Genomic DNA, 16,740 nt, shown 5'->3' on the forward strand with positions numbered 1-16,740 from the left:
ACAAGGTAGACAGGAAGGGTGGGGGGGAAGTAAGATATAAAATATACATTTGATTTTTTTAACAGTCTTAGGTTTGTAATTATGTAAGTAAGTGCGGCTCAGTCTTGCCACCAAGCCTTGGCTGATTTCTTATAAAATCATGGCAGAAGGGACCATGAGTAAGGCTACAATTCTGTTACGGAGGTCACAGATTCCGGAACTTTCTGGGACCACTGTGACTTACCTCTTCTGGGGCAGGGCTGGAGCAGCTGTCAGCCCTGGGGCTGCTGGAGCAACAGCCGCCAGAACAGATGACCGGTGGCCAGTCCCGGGGCCTCCAGAACAGCTGACTGGTGGCTAGCCCTGGAACTGCCAGAGCAGCAGTCCCCGGCCTGGCAGAGCAGCGGCTGGGGTTGGGTCAGCCCTCCTGGGGCTGGAGCAGCAGCAGTCAGCCCCTGCCGCAGGAGCAGGTGCTAGTCCCCATGGCGCTTTCTCTTCTCCCCCCCACCTCAGGTGTTTTTAGTAAAAGCCAGGGACGGGTCTCTGGCTTCTGTGAATTTTTGTTTATTGCCTGCAACCTGTCCACTAAAAATAACCATGACAAAACCTTAGCCTTAGCCCTGAGCCATCTTCTGATGGTGCTTGAGCACTCTCCTGGTGCTGGATCTGGAACTGCTTATTTGCCTTTAATCTAGCCCTTTGGTTGGGAAATGTATGGAAGCCCACAGTGAAATGCGATAGAAAGAAAAATAAAGCAGAATGGAAGGAAGAAGAGGTTGGACAACATAGAGATGGTTCCACTTCCTAGAGGAACGCCATCCAAGGAATGGATGTCTGCTCTACTATAATTAAAGTGACAAGACGAAAACAAATCCCAATGGCTGTGTAAACAACTAAAGGGCTCGTGGGATGATCACAGATTTCCCCAAATGGAAACCGAAGCAAGGAAGCTATGGTGGGAAGAATAGTAACAAGCCTGATTCTTTTTATCCAAAGCTAAAGTTTGGAAAGGGCAGTTTCACTAAGAGGCAGCCTACGGTCTTCGGCTTCTGTACAGGTACTGTCCCAGCGGACGGAGAAAATCAACGGTCTAACTCTCTCTCTGAGAGAGGTATAGAAAGGTTGAGCCTGACACATGGGGGCCCGTTTGCATGGCAAGGGATGCTTCCTTGGAATGTACAAAGTATTGTTTCCCACTCCTCCACAGCCGTCTCTGAGAGCATATGGCTTTGATTTTTAACTACAATTCAATTGTGTAGGGCACTTACCGTCCTGAAGAAGTTTGTTTAAGTGAACCAGCACTTTCGAACAACTGGGCTCTTGCGGCCACTCTGAAAATTGAGTTAAGAGGCATCTGGTTTTAAACTTGTCCCTTTCAGTGAATTGCATAGAGTTATTTCAGTTTTAATAATCTAAAGCAGCGGTTCTCAAACTGTGTGTTGGGACCCCAAAGTGAGCTGTGATCCCATTTTAATGGGGCCGCCAAGGCTGGCGTTAGACTTGCTGGGGCCTGGGGCCAAAGCTGAAGCCCAAGCCCCACCTCCTGGGGCTTAAGTCTGAGCCCCACCTCCTGGGGCTGAAGCCTGAGTCTGAGCCCCACTGCTCGGGGCCAAAGCCCGAAGGCTACAGCCTTGGGTGGCAGGGCTCAGGTTACAGGCTCCCAACCTGGGGCTTGGGCTTTGCTCCCCCCATTTCCCTCCCGTGGCAGGGCTTGGGCAGGCTCAGACTTTGGTCCCCACTCTTGAGGTCATGCAGTAATTTTTGTTGTCAGAAGCGGGTCACGGTGCAATGAAGTTTGAGAACCCCTGATCTAAGGTAATTTTAGTTGCACGGACAAGAAAATGTTAATTTTTATTTTAAATTCTTTATTTGATTCTTAAAGTGACTGTGCTCCCTTTTTTCAATCTGAAAAATGTAGGAACAATGGAGGAAACCAAGAAGCAAGTCATGCTGAGCTTAGGTCCCAGTTCAGCAAGAATCTTAAGCATGTGCCCAACTTGAAGGACATGAACAGTCCAACCAGTTTCCAGCTAGGCATGAGCTAAAGTACCTTGCTGAATTGGTAAAACAGGAAGGAACTCTGCTGAAAATGCAACACAAAACATTCCCATAATTTTTAATTCATATTCATGTCTTGTCACTAAATAAACCTGAAGTGAGCGAGATGTAGTTTCTGGAGAGGGAAAATGGGTGTTATCATTTCTGGGTTCACTGACCACCAGTCCTGTGCTATAAGCACTAGAAAACATTTTTAACCCACAGTTTATGTGAAAATAATCATTTATATTTTGTAATGCATTCCGTCTCAAGAAATCTCTAGCTACTTTATCAAAAACAAAGAAATTATTTAACCGTGCATGCAATGGAACACATCAATTTCAGAGAGGAATTAAATTTGTCTTGCTCTGATTTCTGACTGTCAAAAGAAAGAGGTGATGATGAATAACACTTTATTCCTTGACATATCGCCTGGACAGTCTGTGGCATTTAGATCTCTTAAAATAATAAACACAGAAGAAGCAGAGAGATAATGTTAGAGCTGGCTGAATAGTATCAGTCCAATAATTTATTCGATGGATTAATTTTCTCTCCTCATTATTGGCTTAATCCAAAGCCCAATGATTAAATCAATGGGAGTCTTTCGCTGATTAGAGCTGGGTGAAATTTTTCAGATGAAACTTTTTCACCAATAAATGAAGATTCAGACTGACCAAAACATTTCACGGATGAATACTTGTTGATTTGTTTTGGCCAAACAAAAAAAACAAAACAAAAAAAAACTTTTGGAAATGTCCGAACAGACCATTTCAACAATGTCACAATGAAACATTTCAACTTTTCAGGCTACAGTCACAAGAGGATTTGGGCATCATTCACAAAGCCACCGGAGGAGGAGGCCATGGCAGTTGTGCTGCCCCTCGCTTATCACCTTTAACCTATAGGTTAGGGCACTTCCTTGGGATGTTGGAAACCCAGGTTTGAATCCCTGCTCTGGAGCAGGGGTTTGAACCCAGGTATAACTCTCTAGAGTGACTGCCCTCACCACCAAGGTATAGGGTATTTTGGGGTGGGCATCTCTCAATCTTTCCCGTTAAAGCTGTTCTACTTTGTGCAAAATACTTGAATAGTCACTGGGAGAGTGAGAATGACTCTACATCCCAGTGGCTAGGGTATTCCCATATGAGGGGACACACCCAGGTTCCAGTCCCTGCTCTGATGACTTCTTAATTATTTATACAAAGTGGAACAGCTTCAACAGGAGAGACGGAGAGACCCCAGAACTAGAATAGCCTATAGTCTGGTGGTTAGGGCACTCACCTAGAAGGGGGGAAAATTGCATTCAAGTCACTGCTCCAAAACAGGGATTCAAAGCTGGGTCTCTCACATCCCATGTGAGTGCCCTAACCTCTGGGCTAAAGGTTATAAGTGTAAATCCCTTGTCCTCTGTTTCTGTGAATCTAGCCCTTCATTTCTTTTGCTTTTATTAACGACACATGAAATGAAATGTCTTGGTTCAACCCAAACCAATTAGCCAAAAATTCAAATACATTTTGATTTCAGTTCAACTCAAAGCATTTTTTTTTATTTTTCAGAACTGCCAATAAACCAAAAAATCCATTATTCAGAGAGCTCTGCCACTGATTTCAATACACTTTGGGTAAGCCCCCATCTGCCTAGTTTTCAGAGTTTATGAATCTTGATGAATAATTCTCAAAGATGACAATTTCATTTGATTTATCTGATCAAATATTCATGAATACTTTTCCCATCATTCACCCAGCTGTATAGGATAGTTTGTATGGGAACATAATGCAATACATCAAATCTCCACTAAGTCTTGATGACTTACACGGATCCTGGTCTCTGATAGCCATTACTTGATGCAGTATCCAATCTCAATCTCCTGCGCATTTTGGGTGGCAACTCAGGATTCAGTGCAGCCTTTGGTGTATCTTTGGCATCAATTGAGGCTAAGCTCTGTACAGATCCACTGCAACTTTTGTTACCTACAGGGAACAACCAGAATGCGGGGAATATAATAAGATTTCAGTGTGCCTTAATCACATGTATATCATACGTAAGAAAGCAGGATTTTTAAAAAGAAATAAAATAGGTAGAGACAATGCTTACCAAGAAAGAGAACAGACAGCCTATCAAGCAGAAAGGTAACTAGAAAAGCATCACCACCAAAAATGGAGAGAATAATATTAAAACTTTGAAGAAGGCGGAAGATTCTTATGCTGCACCGATGAATATATAATACGTTTTCTGAACATTGATGATGCTAAAACTCCATTAGCAAAACACTACACAAGCCAGCCTCCCGTCTGTTTAATACTAATCGATTCCCCCCCCCCTAAAAACAGAACAAACAAACAAAAACAGGTTTATGAGGTTTTTGTAGATGAAAATTAAAACTTGTTTAAATGACTATTTTGTTACCATATCTTAATAAAATAAAACAAACTTTGCATAGCTTGGATTTTATCTGTCAGAAACAGAAGGCCCTAATGTAATAGTATATAAATATTCAGTAATAACAGCCAGGAAGCCTTCAAAAAAGATATGTCCTTGTACCTGCTTTGTTTTTATATATGACTTTCACAGGTTTCTAATAGGATAATAATAATAATAATAATACAATGCTTCACATTTTCAAAGCACTGTATAAAGACTAATACATTTCATACATTTCTTGCAAGGCAGGTAGATTTTACTTAATAAAGTCCACAATTTCTAGATGAGGAAACAATTACTCAAAATGATCTATTTATTTGTACTGAAGTAGCACCTAGGAGCCCTACACAACCCCATTGTGCTAAGCACTGTACAAATCTACACAGCAGATCAGTGGAAGAGCTAGAGGTAGAACTCAGGGGTTCCTGGTTCCAAATCTCATGTTCAATCCATCAGAATTTTCTGTCTCAATGATTGTGTTAACCTTAGTAATCCACAACATTATAAATAAATTGACTTCTTTTGGTATCTATTTTTAAGGGCAATGCCCAGTCAATTATCAAGGTATTGTGAAATCATCTTGTGATGGACTGGACTCAGTTTCTGGATTCCAAAACAGGAGAAGTGGCCAAAAATATCTTCTTTCATCCCATGTGTGCACACAGACATGTTCAGCCACACCTTTGTAACCTACTGGCTAGATTATATGCTATACTTGAACATAAGAACGGCCATACTGGGTCAGACCAAAGGTCCATCTAGCTCAATATCCTGTCTTCCAACAGTGGCCAATGCCAGGTACCCCAGAGGGAATGAACAGAACAGGTAATCATCAAGTGATCCATCCCCTGTTGCCCATTCCCAGCTTCTGGCAAACAGAGGCTAGGGACACCATCCCTGTCCATCCTGGCTAATAGCCATTGATGGACCTACCCTCTATGAATTTATCTATTTCTTTTTTGAACCCTGTTATAGTCTGGGTCTTCACAACATCCTCTGGCAAGGAGTTCCACAGGTTGACTTGCCTTGTGTGAAGAAATACTTCCTTTTGTTTGTTTTAAACCTGCAGCCAATTAATTTCATTTGCCCCATAGTTCTTGTGTTATGAGAAGGAAGAAACAGCACTTCTTTATTTACTTTCTCCACACCAGTCATGGTTTTATAGACCTTTATCATAACCCCCCTTAGTCGTCTTTTTTCCAAGCTGAAAAGTCCCAGTCTTATTAATCTCTCCTCATATGGCAGCCACTCCAGACCCATAATCATTTTTGTTGCCCTTTTCTGAACCTTTTCCAGTTCCAATATATCTTTTTTCAGATGGGGTGACCACATCTGCACGCAGTATTCAAGATGTGGGCATACCATGGATTTAGATAGAGGCAATATGATATTTTCTGTCTTATTATCAATCCCTTTCTTAATGATTCCCAACATTCTGTTAGTATTTTTGACGGCCGCTGCACATTGAGTGGATGTTTTCAAAGAACTATCCAAAATGACTCCAAGATCTCTTTCTTGAGTGGTAACAGCTAATTTATACTCCATAATTTATACGTATAGTTGGGATTATGTTTTCCAATGTGCATTACTTTGCATTTATCAATACTGAATTTCATTTGCCATTTTGTTGCCCAGTCACCCAGTTTTGAGAGATCCTTTTGTAGCTCTTCGCAGTCTGTCTGGGACTTAACTATCTTGAATAGTTTTGTATCATCTGCAAATTTTTCCAGCTCACTGTTTACCCCTATTTCCAGATCATTTTTGAATATGTTGAATAGGACCAGGCCCACTATAGACCCTTGGGGGACATCACTATTTACCTCTCTCCATTCTGAAAACTGACCATTTATTCCTACACTTCGTTTCCTATCTTTTAACTAGTTACCGATCCATGAGAGAACCTTCTCTCTTATCCCATGACAGCTTACTTTGCTTAACTGCCTTTGGTGAGGGACCTTGTCAAAGGCTTTCTGAAAATCTAAATACACTATATCCACTGGATCCCCCTTGTCTACATGTTTGCTGAGCCCCTTTTGGGGCCACTTAAAGAAATGCCATCTTCTAAGTATCAGAGGGGTAGCCGTGTTAGTCTGAATCTGTAAAAAGCAACAGAGGGTCCTGTGGCACCTTTAAGACTAACAGAAGTATTGGGAGCATAAGCTTTCGTGGGTAAGAACCTCACTTCTTCAGATGCAAGTAATGGAAATTTCCAGAGGCAGGTATAAATCAGTATGGAGATAACGAGGTTAGTTCAATCAGGGAGGGTGAGGTGCTCTGCTAGCAGTTGAGGTGTGAACACCAAGGGAGGAGAAACTGCTTCTGTAGTTGGATAGCCATTCACAGTCTTTGTTTAATCCAGATCTGATAGTGTCAAATTTGCAAATGAACTGGAGCTGTAGGAGAACACTTCAACCTCCCTGGCCACACAATAGCAGATGTAAAGGTAGCCATCTTACAGCAAAAAAACTTCAGGACCAGACTCCAAAGAGAAACTGCTGAGCTCCAGTTCATTTGCAAATTTGACACCATCAGATCAGGATTAAACAAAGACTGTGAATGGCTATCCAACTACAGAAGCAGTTTCTCCTCCCTTGGTGTTCACACCTCAACTGCTAGCAGAGCACCTCACCCTCCCTGACTGAACTAACCTCGTTATCTCCATACTGATTTATACCTGCCTCTGGAAATTTCCATTACTTGCATCTGAAGAAGTGAGGTTCTTACCCACGAAAGCTTATGCTCCCAATACTTCTGTTAGTCTTAAAGGTGCCACAGGACCCTCTGTTGCTTATCTTCTAAGTAGGACACACTGACTAGAGCACATTACAACAGCGCTTAGCCTTCTGCACCACTTGCCAATTCAGCTTGCAATTCAAGGTATTGGTAGAGTTCTACAAAAATCCTACATGATCTCGGATCCAGTTATTGTAGAAACAGTCTCGACCTCTTATGAGATGCAGCTGAAAACAAAGCAAGCATATAGCCTGAAGTGGGGAAAGTGAGGGTGCTGGGGACTGGGTGTTCTCAGCCCAGAGCCCTACGTACTTGAATTCAAAACCCAAGTCTTGTCACCTTTAATCATGATGCAAGACTCATCTCTGAGAGTGCTGAATCCTGGCTAGCTACTCCAGCCCTACATGTAATTAAGCAGTGCTGGGTGAGGTGAGACCACTGTTCCAAGTTGTGAGAAGGGTTGATGCCTTCTAAACTACGCAAAAGGCACAAATGAAGGGCACCTTAGAAATATTGCTCAAAAAATGTCTGGACAACAAAAGAACATGGTGGAAAGATTCCAAAGTAAATGAACAAAATCAATGAATTTCAATAGCCTTTTGATTAACTTAATTTTTTCTGGTGCATCATGTTTAACTCAGTGGTGTCCTGATAGAACAACTTAATGCAACATATAGGACCTACCGTCTGCTGAAGGGATTGATCTGAGGGAGGAAGCTGCAGACCTTTTCAGCCCAGACAGACCATAAAGCCCTTTTTTGGTCAGATCTATCGGTGGAGATGTATTCTCTGGATTAGTGACAGAAGATACACTTTGACAGTCTGACTCCACATCTGTTTTTGTTGCATCCTCCTTAGAAGAGGATTCTGGACTTGTGGTCCAGAGGCCTGAGCTCTTCTGTCCATTGGAAGAAGGTGGAGATGCAATCCATGGAATTCCTCCCGATTTCTCCCTGGGTTGGGATGAGGCGGATTTTGTGGTGCTGTTTTGTTCTGATGAATGAGAAGAGAGTGATTCTATGCTGCCCATGGGGGTGCTGTCTGGGCTACTACTGTATGAATCACCTGAAGAGGAGTGGGGAAAAGAAGAAAAATGACATTTTGTGTGTAAATTACACTTTCTCAAAGTGTCCATTTTCCTAATGCATATGTGGCCCCTGGAGTCTTCAATAATCATCAAACTCGTTAGTAAATGGCTTTTGCAGATAACAATTCTCCAAAGAGAATGGGTATTTGATTAATTTGCATTTCAATGGGGCAGCTGTTTTATGCCCCCCTTCTATGTGAAGGATGCAGTCACATATTCCTCTGATGGCTTGCTCCAGCCATAGGCTACCATGACAATTCATGTGACTCGGATTGATGCCAAAGTCTCCGGTTCTATTGTTTTGCAGCAACTACTTCTACTATTTTATTTTAGTTTGAACTTTCCAGTCTCTTTACAGATTGCAGCCCTGGAAACTTTCTACTTCTGGCTCCCTATTCTCCAACCCCACTGCTGAAGACTCAGGGGATATGGCTCTTGGATCCTGGGATTAACAGAAGCAGGAGGTTCATCTTTGCCTCTGTGGACCCAGCTCTCAGCATGCTTTCCTATTTAACCTGAAGATGACCCAGGAATTGGGCCTCATTAAAACAAGTTAAAGTCATCTTTATTGGGCACAATGTGTTAATTTTAGATATGGTTGAACTGTTTTAAGAATGAGAAGGGACCTCTGGAAATAGTGGAACTTCTCTACACAAGGAGTGGGGTGGCAGCAGTCCATGGGCTGGTGTATCCTCTGCACATGGAGATCAGTTCCATATGGGCTTGCTACACATCAGTGCACTGTAGGGACCACCTAATTCTTTATTAAACAAAGGCCACTGAAGTTACTTTGGCCAGTAGGCTGGAATAGCAGCTAAGAAGTTCCATGTCTTAGTGGTGATTCTTAACTGGCACTTCGCTTGCCATCTGTGCATGCAGACACCCAGTTAGAGTGCACAGGTTTGGTGTCTGCACACGTTAGGAACACACAAGCATCTGCATGTATCTAATTTTGAAAAGTTGATGCTAGGTACCCACGAACTCCCCTTCTTTGGAGACTTGTACAACAACTAGGCACAAAAAAACCCCACCATTCATTTACAACTTTATCTATGAATTTACTTTTTTATGGCAGTAACATAAAGGCTCCTTGAGAAGCCATGAGAACTAAAACTTCTTTTGGAATCAATTTCATACCAGTGGAGATGCTAACATTTAGCAGATTAAATTCAATCTTGGCTACAATTTGAACTGAAGTTCAACCCCTTCTAATGGTAATTTAAGAAAACAAAAAAGTGGGTGATAATGAATAAAGAGGGATCTTTTATTTAAGTATATATGAAAATGAAGAATCACTTTAGGTGGCAATTTACTGCAAAAAAACCCTCTCTACTTTTAATTATAAATCCATATAGAAGACTAGGTTTAAAGTTCAGTCTCCATGCCATTCAGTGCTTGACCTTTTTGTTAAAATTGCCAACATGGGTGTCAATTAACAACAGCTGTGTCGTGGTTTTGGTGGTATAGATAGCTGCCTACTGGGACTTAGACAGAGACCACATAATTCATTTCACACACACGGAAGAGCTGTCTAATGGTAACAGCTTTTGGCTAAGACTAACCTCAACTGGATTGACCTTATTATTGATGAGGTGAAATGCTCTATTATCCCATTTCCAATCTTAAAGATCTTATTAAAAGCAAACAAAGTGAAACTTGTATTCTTTTTAGCAGTCTGGAGAAGGTCATTTCAAATCACTTGGTGGTTAGTTTGGAATAACAAGCGTACCACAATGTATTTTCAAACACTTTATGCCACACAAGAACTGCTTGACAGAACATGCTGTGAAAGGAGCAAGGAAAGCACTCATTCAACAACACTGACGTCTGCTCACTTTATTGTTACTTTTCATAGGACCACTGCAAATAAGAACCCAATGTGCTTGGAGCATAGCAATTACCGTTGCTTACTAATTAAAAACCAGGAGAACTAAAGAACAAGACATGAACAGAGAGGTAAACAGCTAACAGTATGAATAAACTTACTATCATGGTCTGCCAGACATGGGGTATATCTTCCTTTGGGTTTGCGTGAGCCTGTTGAGAGGCATATTGCTCTTGATCTTCTGGAAGCTGAACGGGACTGAGGCTGGGGAAGAGGAATGTTGGGGTCTGGTGCAGTGTGAAATATCTATAAGTACAAAAAATCACAATCGATAACTTACATTTTCTTTAAAGCTATGATTAACAATCTGCTTATTTTACCCAGTTACACTTGCACCTGATAGGTTTGTTGTATATATAAAAAAAGGTCAATAGGAATTTTTGTATGAAAGTTCACTGAAGATAGATTTTTGTTTTGATTTAATTTTTCAACATAAGAACTACAGCACTGGATTAGTGCCTCACAATATGCACGTGAAACTGACAGATACAAGACTATAAAAAAATGAACTGAACTAGTTTACTTTCAATGTTCCTATTAAGAGAAATAAAGTAAACAGAGCACAAACGATAGAAAATACAATAGATGTTTAACATTGCTCCCATTCCAGTAACCCAATGTACTATTAGTAACAAGGCAAGAGAGATGGATTTTCAAAAATCATGATTTTTCACCTGAAAATGTCCTTTGGTCTAGTGCTAACATTGGATGGTGTAAGGGAAAAGTTGGGGGCAGGGTCATAGCCATGTGTTTGCTCAGCCTGCTTCTCTTTCCAATGAGATTCTGGTCAGCTCCTGCACAGGGCTGGGTGGCTGCTCCTTGTGCTTAGACCTTTCATATCCCCATAACAGTTGGCCCATAGCTTTGATTAAGAAGGAAACATTCTATCTGAAAGTGATCTTCTATAAATGCAGGTATCAGGAGGTAGCCGTGTTAGTCTGTATCTACAAAAACAACAAGGAGTCTGGTGGCACCTTAAAGACTAACAGATTTATTTGGGCATAAGCTTTCGTGAGTAAAAACCTCACTTCTTCAGATGCCCAAATAAATCTGTTAGTCTTTAAGGTGCCACCAGACTCCTTGTTATAAATGCAGCTGACTCTTCTCTTATTTGTAGGAATTTGCTGAAGGTAGTGAATGGGAGATCCGGTAGCATGTTTAATTCCAGTTGCATCACAAATTATATTAAAGTAAAAGGTTCCAGATGAAGTTCTTTTACCTTTTCATAATGCTCTATCAGAATTTCCACTACAATATTCTGAAACTTAATGTTCATCATAGCAGCCACGGTTTCCTCCTGGGCTCTCATCAGAGTCGGCCCAAAGATAACACCAAGGTTGGAGACGGTCATGAGATTTTGTTGACTGTGTAATGAAACCCTGAAAAGGAATTAAAAAAAAAAAAGGCTAATTAAACATTCCCTAAATATTGTGCTTATCTCCCATTCCAATAAGGCACCTGACACCACAGAAGCGGACTTTTGTTGTTGTTCACCAGCTCAAGTTTCCCTTTTGAAAATAATTTTAAACTTGTATGTGAAAACTTTGCCCCAAAAGCTGGAAAATATTGTTTTTTCTTTTTGCAAAGCATGACCACTGCATGAATTGCACATAAATGATTCACACAGTAGAGATGATGCAGACAGGCCGATGTAGACCACATCAGGAGGTGGACAAAGACGACTATGCTGGACAGAGATTAAAACTTGGTCTGTACATCCAAGAGAGCAACTGTGCAGTTACTTTGCGACCACAGTAGTTTTCCAAACAGCGATTGTTCAGACACAAATGTATGTATCTATATAAGGCACTGATATGGCCATTGCCACAGAATAACAGTGGAGACAGTAACTCCATTTATCACAGTGTCATTTGGTGGGAATAGTGTCCCATGAATGCAGACTCCTGGTCGGCGAAAAACCCTGGCATCATGAACTTTCCCAGTGCAGCCCACATGGACATTCATAAATCAACCTCTGTGGTCTATGAAGGCCTGCCTAACAATGGAGTAGTACCCCTTGCGGTTTATGTACTCATGTGGTCCCTGAGGAGGGAAAACTATTAGCATATGAGTCCCAGTTTGGAAACCCCATTCTCTAAAAGCTGGCAATTACTTCAGGAGTATCTTTTATGCTCGCCACCTTGGGATAAACCATACTGACTGATTGTCTCAGAAACCTGCGCCACCATTTTACCCAGAGTTGACTTCTCAACACCAAACTGGTTGGCAATGGACCTGTAGCAATCTGGGGTAGCCAGCTTCCAGATGATTATAGCAACCTTCTCTAAGCAAGGATGCCCTTATGCATGTGTCTTTATGCTGGAGGTTCAGAGTAAGCTGCTCACAAAGCTACAGAAATGTAGTTTTCTTCATGCTAAAGTTCTGGACCCACTGCTGGTCATCCCAGGTCTGCATGCTGATATGATCCCACCAGTCTGTGCTTGGGGCCCTGCTCCAGAAGTGCCAGTCCATGTAGGGGATATCAGCAGCTATACCGAGTATTATGAGTAGCATCAGCCAATGCAAATCTGCCATGCCTGGGCAGATGCATGGACTCCTCCTCTGCCTCCTCTTTCTCCTGCTCCATCATAAGCTCTATCAGGTGTCTTCGGTGGGTCAGAAAATGCCAACAAAATGTCGACCAGCATTTCATGGAAGCTCTGCCGGTTTCCTGACACAGGAGTGAAACCTCAAGCAAGAGAAGTTCTTCAAAGGGCGCCTCCCTCCATGTTGCTGGCTCCGGTAGCTGGTGCATAGAGCAAAATGACTGCTCGGCAGGCTATACTGGTGGGCTGTTCAAACTTCCTGTAACATGCAGGGTAGGCAGTAAAGATTTCCCACAGTGCACCATGGTGAAAGGGCTAGAAGCTATTCGAATCAGGGAGGCAGCATTTTGACAATGAGCCATAGTAATGTGTCTTTCTGTAATGCATTCAGCCAGGCATTGTTTAGTTGCCACCTTGAATGACCCTTGTAATGATTCCTGCCTGAGAATAAATTGTAATCTCCAGATGTGCTAAGTTCTGTTGCAACCCTTGTTTGTAGGACACAAATAAAGAATTATTGTATTTGTAAGAATAAATTTTTATTAAACAGCAATACACAGTTTAACATTTCTTTCAAGGGACCTGATCCTCTCTGAAATGAGGATTGCACAGCTGAGTGTAAATCCAGCTGTCATTATGGTACATATCCATAGGGGTGGAGTGCAAGGGGAATTACGACGGGCCAGGAACATGTGAAGAATGTGTGTGGGGAGTTTGGGCAGGGCATGGAACGCAGTTCTGTATGGGCTGCAGGGGGAGTCGAGCACAGATGTGTTCCGAATGAAAGGCAATCAGGGATCTGAGCATCTCTATTTGGTCCTCCATGAGCTTTATCATCTGCTCCTGAGTCTCTATTATCCACTCCTGCCCTGTCTTATCTCCTGGCTATCCACTTTTAGTTTTTAGTTTATTGCCTCCATGCTCTGTGCTCGCTATCGGCATGATCAGATGATTGCAGCACTTCCTCGTATGCTGGTATGCTCCTTTTAAAAGCAGCATGTTTTCGGCACTGTACCAGAGTGACGGTTGGCCTCTCTTGCCTTCTGGTACACCTGCCTTAGCTCCTTGATTTTAGCATGGCACTGCTGCATGTCCCTTTCATGCCTCTTCCCATCCATGCCACAAGCAATCTGCTCGTAAGTGTGAAAGTTCCTATGGCTGGATCAGAACTGCAGCTACACAGCCTCCTTTCCCCACAGACCCAACAGATCCAGCAACTCTGGTGTACTCCAGGCAGGAGCGCGTTTGCTACAGAAAGCCGGCATGGTCAGCTGGGAAGATGTGATGTGAGCTGTCTACCCCAAGCAAACAGGAAGTGGATTTTCAAAAATTCCCGGGACATTAAATGGGAAGGGGGCACATGCCTGGGTACCTGGCTGAAGGGCAGTGGAGTAGAAACTGCTGACAAGAGCAGTCATGATGGAGATTGTGGGATACCTCCTGCAGGCCACTTAGGGCGACATAAGCAAATGGAGTGTCTATACTGATAGTGCCGTCACTCTAACTTCGTCGCAAAAAGCTCTATGCCGCTCGTTGAGGTGGTTTTATCATGTTGGTGTAGCACTCCACTGTTTTGTTGATGAAACCTGCCTTTTGTTGACAAAACTGTGTAGTGTAGGCAAGGCCTTAGAATTCTGTGTTAGACGAAAGTGACTCTTTCTTTGATTCTTTATTATTGCCAATTTGCGTATGCAAACATCTTGCATATCCACAAAGTTAGGTACCAAGAAATATGGGATCAGAATTGTTAATAAAGATTTTTTAGACCTATCCTAAAAATGTGGCCTTGAATATATCTAGATCAGGAGTTCTCAAACTTGTGGGTTGTAAGTTCGGGGGAGGTCATGAACAGTGTCAGGTAGGTCATTAGCATCATCACCTATTCTCAACCCTTCAGTTATAAAAAAAAATTGTTTCTAGCCCTTATGATTGTGGAGATTACCTTGAAAATGTGATCTGAGTGTTAATGAATGCATTGCTGCTTGCCTAAATCTACACAAAACATGAAACAATAGCTCTAAGAAGTGTGAACTGCTCTGTTAATTTCAATCAAAGTTTTATGGATTTGCCTCTGTTATTCTACAAAGATGGAATTTGGGATTTTTTCCCAAATGATCTGGAATTCAGCATTTTTGTCATGGAATTTCAGTTTGCTACAGCCAGATGCTCAACGTTATGTCAGTCTCCTTGCCTACAGCCATCTGTTTTGCTTTCCCTAAGAAGTTAATAGGATTACAGTCCTCATCCATGGAGCCAGGCAGCAGGCTGCTTGTGACAAACCACTTCTTTCTTCCATGAATCTACCACTTGCAGCCTGACTTTTCTGTCTGGCAGACTCTGTACCACAAACATGTACTAGACTGCTTATCAGTGTTACACTAGCTGGCAAAGGTTTCTGGAGCACAGAATCATAGGACTGGAAGGGAACACGAGAGGTCATCTAGTCCAGTCCCCTGCACTCATGGCAGGACTAAGTATTATCTAGACCATGCCTGACACGTATTTGTCCAATCTACTCTTAAAAATCTTCCATGATGGAGATTCCACAACCTCCCTAGGCAATTTATTCCAGTGCTTAACCACCCTGACAGTTAGGAAGTTTTTCCTAATGTCCAACTAAACTGCCCTTGCTGCAGTTTAACCCCATTGCTTCTTGTCCCATCCTCAGAAGTTAAGGAGAATATTTTTTCTCCCTTCTCCTTGTAACAACCTTTTATGTACTTGAAAACTTATCATGTCACCTCTCAATCTTCTCTTCTCTACACTAAACAAACCCAATTTTTTCAGTCTTCCCTCAAAGGTCATGTTATCTAGACCTTTAATCATTTTTGTTGCTCTTCTCTTGCCTTCCCCAATTTGTCCACATCTTTCCTGAAATGTGGCACCCAGAACTGGACACAATACTCCAGTTGAGTATCAGCACAGAGTAGAGTGCACAAATTACTTCTCGTGTCTTGCTTACAACACTCCTGCTAATACATCCCAGAACAATGTTTTCTTTTTTTGCAACAGCATTATGCTGTTCACTCATATTTAGCTTGTGATCCACTATGACCCCCAGATCCCTTTCCGCAGTACTCCTTCCTGGGCAGTCATTTCGCATTTTGTATGTGTGCATCTGATTGTTCCTTCCTAAGTGCAATACTTTGCATTTGTCCTTATTGAATTTCATCCTTTTTACTTCAGACCATTTCTCCAGCTTGTCCACATCAATTTGAATTTTAATCCTAACCTCCAAAGCACCTGCAACCCCTCCCAGGTTGGTATCACCTGCAAACTTTGTAAATGTACTCTCTATGCCATTATCTAAATCACTGATAAAGATATTGAACAGAACGGGACCCAGAACTTATCCCTGTGGAACCCCACTTGATATGCCTTTCCAGCTTGACTGTGAACCACTGATAACTACTCTCTGGGAACGGTTTTCCAACCAGTTATGCACCCACCTTATAATAGCTCCACTTCGGTTGTACTTCCCTAGTTTGTTTATGAGAAGGTCATGCGAGACAGTATAAAAAGCCTTACTAAAGTCAATATAACCACATCTACCACTTCCCCCATATCCACAACGCTTGTTACCCTGTCAAAGAAAGCAATTAGATTGGTTTGACATGATTTTTCTTGACAAATCCTTGCTGACTGTTACTTACCTTATTATCTTCTAGGTGTTTGGAAATGGATTGCTTAATTATTTGCTCCATTATCTTTCCAGGTACTGAAGTTAAGCTGACTGGTCTGTAATTCCACGGGTTGTCCTCTTTTCTCTTCTTATAGATTGGCACTATACTTGCCCTTTTCCAGTCCTCTGGAATCTCTCCTGTCTTCCATGACTAAGCTAATGGCTCAGATATCTCCTCAGTCAGCTCCTTGAGTATTCTAGGATGTATTTCATCAGGCCCTGGTGACTTGAAGGCATCTAAATTGTCTAAGTAATTTTTAACTTGTTCTTTCCCTAGTTTAATCTCTGATCCTACCTCATTTTCACTGGCATTCAGTATGTTAGATGTCCAATCGCTACTAACCTTTTTGGTGAAAACTGAAACAAAAAC

The 16,740-nt window shown here is 42.0% G+C and overlaps 1 protein-coding gene across 1 annotated transcript in view; it reads right to left on the minus strand.

Moving 5' to 3' along the window:
• The window catches only part of ARHGAP42 (Rho GTPase activating protein 42), a 296,892-nt gene that overhangs the window by 15,378 nt on the left and 264,774 nt on the right, over positions 1–16,740 (minus strand). The window contains exons 18-22 of the mRNA XM_065406329.1: positions 11,362–11,521; positions 10,244–10,388; positions 7,855–8,235; positions 3,830–3,986; positions 1,248–1,310 (exon numbers count right to left, since the gene is read on the minus strand). Of these exons, the coding sequence (XP_065262401.1) occupies positions 1,248–1,310; positions 3,830–3,986; positions 7,855–8,235; positions 10,244–10,388; positions 11,362–11,521 (906 nt within the window). The remainder of the gene's footprint in view (positions 1–1,247; positions 1,311–3,829; positions 3,987–7,854; positions 8,236–10,243; positions 10,389–11,361; positions 11,522–16,740) is intronic.

Source organism: Emys orbicularis, chromosome 1 (assembly GCF_028017835.1).
Source record: "Emys orbicularis isolate rEmyOrb1 chromosome 1, rEmyOrb1.hap1, whole genome shotgun sequence".
In the NCBI taxonomy this organism is placed as follows: Eukaryota; Metazoa; Chordata; order Testudines; family Emydidae; genus Emys; species Emys orbicularis.